An 11,667-nucleotide genomic window follows, 5' to 3' on the forward strand; every position below is an offset into this window, starting at 1 on the left:
CCGACTGACACTTTTTTACTTGTTTATAAAGGGATTTGACATTTCATATTTGAACAGCTGGCGTGATACCACTACCTTGGTAATTGTGACATGGAAAAAAGTAAAAAAAAAAATATTTGAGAATCCGAAATAACAAGTTACAGCCACATAAGTAGAAACCCCTTTAAAAGTACATATTCACATCGGGCGGTATCAATTACCTTTCAATCTAAAAATTCGTTGCACAAAATTACAGCAACTTCAGTCAGAACGAACCTTTATATGGGGGATAAGGTTTGATAAGTTTTTTAAGTACAAGAGAAATATGGAGAAATTTTTTTAAGCCCCAAGACAAAATATAAGCCATTTCGTTGTAATAATAAGACTAACGCCTGTTTCACTATGTCGAACGAAAATGAAAACGAAAGAAGCAAAAACAAAGTCAATATTACCATGAAAAGCAAAGTTTAGGTGTTTTTTGTTCGCATTCATGTTCTTTCGACATGGGAAAACCGGCCCTAAAACCTTTCAAATGCCGAAAATCGGGGAAGACTACACCATATGTCAGCCAATCCCATGTGGTGGGTTCTTCGATACTGGATTGATCTGGAACCAGACAACACCCATGTTTCGGCCAGCGGCTGTCACCTCAATTTACATATATTTGTGTACATATTTGTATCGTTCTTCTGCGTTAGATGCAGCATATTCCGGAATACCTGCTACGGATTCTTTTGGTCCGTGTCGGGACTGAGGAAAACCCAGGACCAATTTATATGTGCTTAGTTTGTCACATCCGCATTCACCACACTCAAACTTCAGTGAGATGCAATAGATGCCGGGAGTGGGTGCATCTCAAGGGTTGTTCTGGACTCGTCCATGCGAGGGACTACGACACTGTATGCTGCGTAAACACAGTCTCCAGTGAGTCGTCGTCATCAGAATACGCGAATCCCCCGCCGTCCCCAATAGCATCCGCACGCGCAGCACTTAACACCAGCCGTTGTTGTTCTAATCCCTGAGAATACATCGTTTGTGCAATTTTATTGCTATGGACTCCGAGGTAAGATCGAAGAAATAGTTAATTTTATGAGTCGGAAGAATATCATGGTTACGGCATTGCAGGAAACCAATCTCAACAACAACTGCAGCTTACAGCGTTGTGATGGTTACAACGTACTATGGAAGGAACGCACCAGAAGTGAAAGTGGGGATTAACTTTCCTCTAATGACCCGTACATGGAATATATGGGGGTAGCAGTCAGGTGTGGAACTGCCGATGTAGAGTTTCTGAACATATACATCCCGCCGATAAATAGCTGTAGGCCCAACAATAGCCCGCTTTTGTAAGGTCATAATAGTCTGGTCATAGGGGACTTTAATGCACATCATGACGCCCAAGGATTGTATCAGACCATATTACAAGGCAATTCAATGCCTTTTATATGTAATTTGCTACAGAAATTCTGCGGATTATATTAACTTCATGGGAAATCTCAGTCATGCGAATGCAGTCGCAGATGCCATTAACAACCATCGTGTGAATGTGGTCCTCGGAGAACATCCCAAATGACTCAACTACGCTCCGGATGTTTCTGCCGTCTGAATTCCTATAGGACAAGAATCGATGACACCATGCAAAATATCTGTCCAGCATGTGGTACAGGCCGGCACAACAACTGCAACTTTTCAACTGCCCTACCAAATATACTCAATTCCTAGAACTGGAGACAGACCCGTGTGCACCAGCCACTACAAATGCTGACCATTGGAATAAGGACCTTGAGAGCAAGCTGTTGCAAGGAAAATCAAAACTATTCGAGAGGAGGTCCTAACCTGCACTTTTCCGAAATTTGGTGTGGGTGGTATCCGATGTCCAAAGTATGGACTAAATCGCTTACTGCCTTCAAGAGTTACAGTTTTCAGGTCATTTTCTCAGGAAGTATGGACATGCCCCTGAAAAACATGCACCTTCGTTATGGGGGCAGCCAATACAAGTTGTTACAACAAAAATCAAAAGGATTCGAAAGGAGGTCTTAAAATCCACTTTTCCGAAATTTTGTGTGGGAGGTACCCGAAGGAGTGAACCGATATATAGTATGGACCAAATCGGTTAGTCCCTTCGAGAGTTATCGTGCGCATAATTTTTGCAAAAAAATTTGTACTTTTATGGGTTAGGTACCCGAGGGAGTGGGCCCATATGACCCATCTTCGAACATACACCATGTTTGGACGAAATTTTGCGAAAGACAATTTTAATCCGTTCGAGAGTTATCGTGCGCTCCAGCCAGACAGACAGACGGACGGCTAAATCGACTCCAAATTGTCTGAAACGGATTTCGTCCAAACATACTTGGGGTCTAAAACCATTCGTTAGCGTAAATGCTGAGGGTATAAAAATATGTTTAGATTGAAGGTCAAAATTGTGTTGGTCACCGTATAAATAAAGCTTTAGGACTGCTATGTCGGGAAGCATGGACCTGTCCACGAAAAACATAATATCCAAAATTTCCAAAAGATCTTCGAACAGGCCCTAAACTGAACGTAAATTGTCGTTGAACACATCCGACACCACCTACAAACAGTACCAATTTCCAAATAAACCATTTGATTTTTATACCCTCAGCATTTATGCTAAAGAGGGTATATACACTTTCATACGGGCAAAATGTGCCTCATCGAAATAATGGTTTTAGACCCCAAGTATGTTTGGACGAAATGTGTTTCAGACAATTTGGAGTCGATCTAGCAATGTCCGTCTGTCTGTCTGGCTGGCTGGAGCGCACGATAACTCTCGAACGGACCAACCGATAACTCTCGAACATTTGGCCTTCGTAATATTTTGTCCAAACTTATTTTATGTTCGAAAATAAGCCATATCGGTCCACTCCTTCAGGTACGTACCTCCCCCACAAAAGTTCAAAAATGTTCGGAAAAATTGTCCGCGCGATAACTCTTGAAGGGAGTGCTGATTTAGTCCATACTTACATACACTTTTAAACTTTAATCGTAAGTCTCTAAGTACATTCGATCCGTAGACTAAAGTTTCAATTCGCTTTCAACACCGTTTCAGTTGACCAATCGAGCTAAAACTTTGCACACTTTTCAGATTTGGATTACAATACATGAATATGAAACCAAAACCAATATGGGTTCATTTTTTCCTACAGCCCCCATATAGTGGTACCACCCGATTTAGTTCAAATTTAGTAACTCATTTTAACACAGTTGCATTTGATCAATTGAACTGAAACTTGGCACACTTTTAAGATTTGAACGACAATACACGAAAATGAAACCAAAATCAATATCGGTCCATTTGTTCCTACAGCCTCATATAGCGGTACCACCCAATTTCAGGCAATTTAAAGTTTTTATCTACATTTTCAGCCTAAATTGACTATAATTTGGTTATGGAAAAAAACGAAAGAAAAGAAAAACAAACCCCTCTAAAGTTGACGAACCCCGCAAACGTTTTAAGGACCATGATTTGCGAATCTTCACCTGGAATGTTCGCACTCTTTGTAGAGAAGGTGCAGTTTTCGCATTGGCAGACGTACTTGAAAAGTACAAGGCCGATATTACTGCCATACAGGAAATATGATGGAATTGGAAAGGCGTCACAACAACACCTAAAGGTGACGCACTGTATTATAGCTGCCATGACGTAAAGCATGAGTTTGGTTGCGGATTCGTAGTTAGTCGGAGGCTAAAACATCAGGTAACAAGCTTCACCCCAGTGAATGAAAGACTTGCTGCGATTCGATTAAAAGCTAAATTCTTCAACGTCAGCTTTATTTGCGCTCATGCTCCCACTGAAGAAAAGGACCAACAAACCAAAGATATATTTTACGAGCGCTTAGAAGAAACATATGACCGTTGCTCTGCCCATGACATTAAAATTATACTAGGCGATTTTAATGCCAAAATTGGGAAGGAGAATATCTTTGGCCCAACAGTCGGGAAATTCAGTCTCCACAGTGAAACATCTGACAATGGTATGAGGCTGATAGACTTTGCAGCTGCAAAAAAACATGGTAGTTAGCAGTACCAGATTTAATCATCTCGATATTCATAAGGGCACCCGGCTGTCTCCAGATCAGAAAACAAGAAATCAAATTGATCATGTTGTGATAGATGGAAGACATTCATCGAGCGTGTTGGATGTACGATCGTTACGAGGAGCAAACATTGATTCGGACCACTACCTTGTTGCAGCAAAGGTACGCAACCGCTTAAACGTAGCAAACAAAGTACGAACAGACGCAACACGAAAGTTAGACATCGTTAAGCTGCAATCGTAACAGATAGCCACAGCATATTCCACTCAACTAGACCAACTACTTAATCAAAGCACTCCTCATCCCGATAAAATATCAGCGCAATGGCAAAGCATTGCCCACTCCATGCAAACAGCCGCAAAATCCATACTTGGATACCAGAGACCTCTACCAAGGAATCCATGGTATGATCAGGAGTGTCGTGCTGCAATCCGTAGCAACGCGTAGCGCACGAGAGAGATATAGGGAGAAAAGGAGAGAGGAGAAACGTCTTTTTGCAGGAAAAAGAGAGAGATGGAAAAGCGGGAGTGTGAAAAAATAGAGATGTACAGGAGCCAGAATGAAGTCCGAAAATTCTACCAAAGAGTCAAGCATCAAACTGATGGCTTTGGTACAGGCACATCCTCCTGTAGAGACCAGCAAGGTAATTTGGTAACTGATACTCAGGATATGGAAAGAACATTTTTCAAAACTGTTGGTATCCAATAGCAGCGAATACGACGAAGATACCACAGTCCCAATCCCAGAAGATGGTATTGAACGCCCAGCCAAGATGAGGTAAAGACAGCAATAAATCGGCTGAAGAATAATAAGGGAGCATAAGCCGATGATTTACCAGCCGAGCTGTAAGGTGTATTCATCAGCTAGTTAGCACCATCTGGCAGGAAGAACGAGTACCCGACGCACAGAGGGGAAACATAGGCCTAAAGTTGCTCAAAACTCAAAATATGAAAATCGTTTTTTTATGAAAAAATGTTGATAAACGGCAACTAGACTCTTTTCTACATTTGCTATAACCGTCCTCGACTTTGTAAGATTAACCAATCCAGAGCAGCTGTCGATTGAACTCAGCCTTACTGAAAACAAAAAGTAAATTTTCGAAAACTAAGAAATTAGGTGAACATTAAAATGACATTATTTTCGCGAAAATTTATATTTTTCAAGATTTATTGTTTTTGTACAGTCTCCGAACAAGATTAGCATTTAAAATGTTCATATTGATTTTACATCTTTGCTCTTTAATAATGGTGATACATATCCTCTTTATGAAATTTTTTTATGATAATTTTTAAGATTACTACAATTTCAATAGAGAAAAAGTCTATTTCCCCGTCGTTTCCCGACCATAGTTTCTTCTAATGTTTTATGCGCTTGAGTCTCAAATATCAGATTCAGTCATAAAAAATTGCGCATATTTGCGCCATTCCGAAAAAATCTAATTTTTCTCAACTAAAATATGAAATATTTTTATATGGAATTGCAAGGTTTACCCACACTAAATTTTGTTCCGCCTTATAACCGTGACTCTTATTTATCAGACTAAACCAACACCTATCAAATATGTTTGCATTATTCAGAAACATTCACGGCTTTTCTCATGTGAATTGAGAAAAAAATAATTTAAGTAAGTTTCAAAAAATAAAATTTAGAATGAAATATATGTATATGGGACTATATATACATCTGTACCGATTTATTTGAAAATTGGCTCAATGTTTTTTTAGGCTAGTTCAGGTTGCATGTGTCAAATTTCAGTGATTTTGGTGCATTTTTATCTCATATCAGATGCGAATATATATGGAAGCTGCATCCAAATCTGGACCGATTTTCATTATTTTCTATAGGATTAATCCTTGTACAGAAGATATGCTTTGTGCAAAATTTTATATCAATCCGACTATAAATGAGCTTTCTAGGGCTTTTGATCAACTTTTAATACAAATTTCCCCTCTGTGCGACGATTGGAACCTGAGTATCCTGTGCCCCGTCCACAAGAAGGGAGATAAGACTGTATGCTCTAACTATAGGGGCATAAGTCTACTCCCTATTGCTTACAAGATCGTGTCAGGGATATTGTGCGAACGACTAAAGCCTATGGTCAACGAGATAATTGGTCAACGAAATAATTGGACAGCCCGCTGCGTTCAAAGGTATTTCAAGCCATGTCTGAATTTGGTATTCCCGCAAAGCTCATCCGGCTTTGTAAAATGACTTTAACTGACACGAGGTCCACAGTTAAAATAGGAAAGAACCTCTCGGAAGAGTTTGGTACCCAAAGATGTTTCAGACAAGGAGACAGCCTTTCGTGTGATCTCTTCAACATCCTGCTGGAAAAGGTTATACGAGAGCCAAACGTCAAAAGAAGTGGCACAGTCAACACCAATAGTCACATGTTACTTGCTTATGCCCATGATATAGACATCATGGGCCGATCAGTAAAAGAAGTAACTGATGTCTTTATGAAGGTCGAAGAAGAATCTGCTAAAGTGGGTCTGGCGGTAAACGATGAGAAGACCAAGTTGATGGTGTCGACGTGCAATGCGTCCATTGAGCTCGCACCGACTGTGGAAGTTGGTTCCTATAATATTGAGGTAGTAAAAGACTTCGTCTACCTCGGCACCTCCGTAAACACAACAAACGACATCAGTTGTGAAATAAAAAGAAGAATTGTATTGACCAACAGATGCTACTTTGGTTTATGTAAGCAGTTCGACGTCGCATGAACCACGAGCTGTATCTGCTATACAACGACATCAATATTGTTAAACGTATCGAGATGCAGCGACTGCGTTGGCTAGGCCATATCATAAGAATGAGCGATGATGAACCCGCTAAAAAGGCGTGTAAATACGGACCGCTTGGCGGTGCACGCAGAATTGGCAGGCCAAGGAATAGATGGCGCAAACACGTGGATGATGAGATGAAAAGGCGCGGTATTCCAGAGTGCGAAGCAACAAATAGAGAGAAATGGAGATCTTTTCTTAGTTCGGCCTATGGAACAAATGTTCTGTAATGGGCCAGCTAAGTAAGTAAATATACATAAATATGAAACCAAAACCAATATGGAATATGGGTTAATTTTTTCCTACAGCTACCAAATAGTGGTACCAACCGATTTATTTCAAATTTAGTAACTCATTTTTAACACAGTTGCAGTTGATCAATCGAACTGAAACTTTGCACACTTTTAAGATTTGGACGAAAACACACGAAAATGAAACCAAAATCAATATCGGTCCATTTGTTCCTACAGCCCCATTTCAGGTGTTTTGAGGATTTTGGCATTTGGGGTTACCAATTGTACAGAAATTCCCCCATAAAAAATTGTAGACATGGGTCTGTTTTTGGTGTAGCCCCCATATAACGGTACCACTCGATTTGAGGCAATTTAAAGATTTTATTTACATTTTCATCCTAAATTGACTATAATTTGGTTATGGACTTCTCAGTGGTCAACAAATGTATTCACTTTAAAGTTAAAAAAATAAAAAAGGTAAAAATAAACAATAATTAACTAGTAAAAAGTCGTTAAGTTCGACCGGGCCGAACTTTTTATACCCTCCACCATAAAATAGTCTTAATTAAAATGGAATAATTAGGGTCCTTTCACAATTTTAGGTGGAACAACTTTTCGACAATGGATAGAATCCTACTGCCTCCCCCTATTGCTTAAATTACATTGTGAACACAAATGTTGGGGCAGAGATAATGGAGATGAAAGCCCTTGGTGTGTGTATATTAAAAACCCCGAAGGACAGATGCGCCGTGAGTCGAACTTCCGCGTTATGGATGCGTGATGAAGTTTTTGCAAGAGACCCTGTAAGCCATCATGAATTAGCATTATATCTTTGTTTGTTGTTTTTGTAGACCACTTAAGCAACAGTGAACAAAGATATAACGCTAATTCCTGATGGCCCACAGGGTCTCTTACAAAAATTTCATAACGCCATAACGCGGAAGTTCGACTCACGGTGGATCTGTCCTTCGGGGTTCATAATATACCCACCAAGGCCTTTCTTCCCCAAGAGGAATTTTCCGCGCCCCAGACTTTCACCTCCATTTTGTTGCACAGTGTTATCTAATCTAATCTAAAAAAATGTGTTCAGCTAGGTGAAAGGTACCACCTACGGGGCTATATCAAAGAGTCAACCTATCTTTAAATTTTTTGGCGGAAAAGTTTTATAGCTTATAGAGTCTTTTTATAGAGTCACATTGAGGGTAGTTTCATCAAGAATTGAAGAATTTTAGTGAAGAAATTTCATGACCACTGAAAATTCCCGAAAATCGGGAGGTACAGTTGTATGGGGGATATACCAAAACATGGACCTATATTGACAATTATTTTTGAATAGACAAAATTGTAGCCAAAATTCTCAAAATACCGAAAATCGGGAGGTACGGTTATAAGGGGGCCATACCAAAACATGAACCTATGTTGAAGATATTTGGTGGAGATGTTTCATGACCACTGAGAACCTCAAATGACAAATTGCAGATAGTTCGGTTACAAATTGTGGCTAAAATTCTCAAAATACCGAAAATCGGGAGGTACCGTTATATGGGGGCTATACCAAACCATGGACCTATGTTGACGATGTTTGGGGGAGATATTTCATGACCACTGAGAACCTCAAATGGCAAATTACAGCTAGTTCGGTTAAAAATTGTAGATAAAATTCTCAAAATACCGAAAATCGGGAGGTACCGATATATGGGGCTATACCAAAACATGGACCTATGTTGACGATGTTTCGTGGAGATATTTCAGGAGCACTGAGAACCTCAAATGTCAAATTGCAGATAGTTCGGTTAAAAATTGTGGCTAAAATTCTCAAAATACCGAAAATCGGGAGGTACCGTTATATGGGGGCTATACCAAAGAGTGGACCAATATAGTCCATCTTCGAACTTGACCTGCCTATGGAAAAACGACCCTCGGGTCCAAAATTTCAGCACTCTATCTCAATTATTGCGGACGCTAGAATTTTATCCTGATCAAGAATATATATACTTTATAGGGTCGCAAATGATTAGTTCGATGTGTTACAAACGGAATGACAAACTTAATATACCCTCCATACTATGGTGGAGGGTATAAAAAATTAAGTTTCAGTGTTTTATTTATAAATGCACTTAAAACTAGAAAATAATTTGTCGCTTAGCCTCAATAATTATATTCTTCCTCATGATGGAATCTCTCAAATAAAATGCTTGCATTTAAATTAAAAGTGGTGGCAAAATTAAACGGCAAGCGTTTTATTTTAGAAATTCCATCATGAGTAAGAATATACTTATTGAGGCAAAGCGACAAATTATTTTCTAGTTTTAAGTGCACTTAAAAATAAAACACTGAAACTTAATTTTTTAATTATTTTTTATTTTATGTTTCTATTATTCAAGGATCTTTAGAGAGACTTTACCTTAAACTGGATATAATTTTTTGTTGAAATTTAAAGTTAAATTTTGTATAATGATTTTTGTTATTTTCCTCGCCATTATATTTTAACCGGTTTATTTCAACCGGTTTTTATAATATGTATATAAAGTCCATCACTAGAAACTGATGTAAAACTATTTCGATAGCGAGTTTATATTTAAAAAATGATATTGTCACGTACATGTTTTTTTAAGAACTGTGTTTGGATTTAATGATGATAACATTTTATTCGTAGAACCGACTCAATAAGGTCATCAGAAGAAAGGGAATTTAAACACTTGTAACCATTTTCAATGTACATTTCACAATGTTAAAGAATTTAAAACAAAGCTAACAGACTGTGAATAATGTTACTCTCACACTTTTTTCCAACATTTGGTTATTTCCAAACAAACCAAAGAATATTTAAATTAATATAAAATATGTTTTTGTTTTATTTCATGTTTTTTCTTTATCAGTTTTCGACTTTTTAGTATAGCATACAAGTTATTGTATTTTATTCTTTTCACCAAAGAAACACACAACACTTCCTTACACCAAATGAAAAAGTGTATCTGTTAATCCGCACCCATATTTTTGTCATGGCATTTTTGTTCCAAGTTATTTGAGCATTTGTTCTTTACACAAAATTTTTAACGTTTTTTTATGATTTCAAAAATATTTTTCAACTTTTTTGTTTTTTTTTTTAATTTAAAAAATATTTTCTTATTTTTTTTAGCTTACCATTGCTAGAAATATTTGTTGTGTTTGGAAGGACATGCTGATACATGACTTGCTACAGTACAGCAATCTACTCACTATCATGTCACTTTAACCACTGCAAGAGAATGAAAGTCTGAGAGCCTTGCTCAACGTATTTATAACCAAAATATTTCTGTGTAATCCCGACAAAACCTCAGCACGATACAACACCAACAGCAAAAGGGATAGGGAATATTAACAGCAAAACAAAAATAAAAGTTAAACACTCATTCTCTCTATGAAATTCACGAACTCACACAAATTTGGAGAATGTTAAAAGCACCATAAAATGTTAGTAGCACTTTCTAACTGTTACAGGTTGTATATACATATGTAACTGTGGGGGTTGGGTGGTTAAAAGGCATGAATGAATTCCACTTTCCTCCCTTCTCTCATGAAATTTTCTCATCAATTACCGGTGTCGGGACAGTTTTTTTTTTCTTTCCGCCTCGTTAGATACGATTAGATATGTTTTCCCACTATTTTCTGATTTGTTTACATTCCTCGTTCATATAAAAAGTCCAATTGTTGCAGTTTTAATAACCGCATTTCTCACTGCATTATTTAGTGATATAGTGTTTCGAGTTTTTTTGTACACTTTTCAATAAACAGTAGTTTTTGTTGATAGTATTGATTTTGTTTTCGGAGCTCAGTTAGCAGCCCGTATACTTATTGTATTGCCAGTTAATAGCTAACTGAATTCTGATAAACCATTTTTGCATTTGTTAAAATGCTATTGTTGCCAACAAAAATGCCTTCAGTTTACAAATGTACCCTACACATATTTTTTGGTTTAATTAAGCTTTTAATTATTTTGACCTCCGCAGTGTTTTTATACGGGACAAATGCACAATGAGATGGCTAAGCTCAAGGTAAGGTTGTATCTTTGATTTTTTAGGCGTTTGTGGGGTATATCCCTGCCAGCATTTGGAAGTGAGTTTCTCACTCCCTCGCTGAAGACGTCACTCAGGAGACACGCCAAAGAAGATAAACGACGATAAAAGAAAGACCGCGCCTTTTCATCTCATCATCCACGTTTTTGCGCCATCTATTCCTTGGCCTGCCAATTCTGCGTGCACTGCCATGTGGCATGTATTCATACGCCTTTTTAGCGGGTTCATCATCGCTCATTCTTATGATATGGCCTAGCCAACGCAATCGCTGCATCTCGATACGTTTAACTATATTGATGTCGTTGTATAGCAGATACAGCTCGTGGTTCATGCGACGTCGATATTCACCGTCAACGCAGATTGATCCGTAGATCTTTCGAAAAATTTGTCTCTCAAACACACCAAGCACTGCCATGTCTGCTTGCGCAAGTACCCAGGCTTCGGAGCCATACATCAGCACGGGTAGTATCAGTGTTCTGTAGAGCGTTATTTTTGTTTGACGAGATGTGGCTTTGTTTTTAAACTGCTTACTTAAACCAAAGTAGCATCCGTTGGC

General features: G+C 38.3%; 1 protein-coding gene across 2 annotated transcripts in view; it reads right to left on the reverse strand.

Annotated features, from left to right (window-relative positions):
• Window positions 1-10,356, reverse strand: part of sbm (L-type amino acid transporter sobremesa) — a 197,952-nt gene extending 187,596 nt beyond the window's left edge. Inside the window, exon 1 of one of the 2 annotated variants that reach the window (XM_073976032.1) lies at window positions 10,201-10,356. In XM_073976032.1, coding sequence (XP_073832133.1) covers window positions 10,201-10,246 — 46 coding nt within the window. In that variant the 5' untranslated portion in view covers window positions 10,247-10,356. Of the gene's footprint in view, window positions 1-9,460; window positions 9,676-10,200 lie in introns of those variants that run through there. The other variant, XM_073976033.1, reaches the window with a different exon arrangement.
• Window positions 10,357-11,667: the final 1,311 nt, after the last annotated feature.

Source organism: Musca autumnalis, unplaced genomic scaffold (genome assembly GCF_047663935.1).
Source record: "Musca autumnalis isolate F117 unplaced genomic scaffold, ASM4766393v1 scaffold_3, whole genome shotgun sequence".
Classification (NCBI taxonomy): Eukaryota; Metazoa; Arthropoda; class Insecta; order Diptera; family Muscidae; genus Musca; species Musca autumnalis.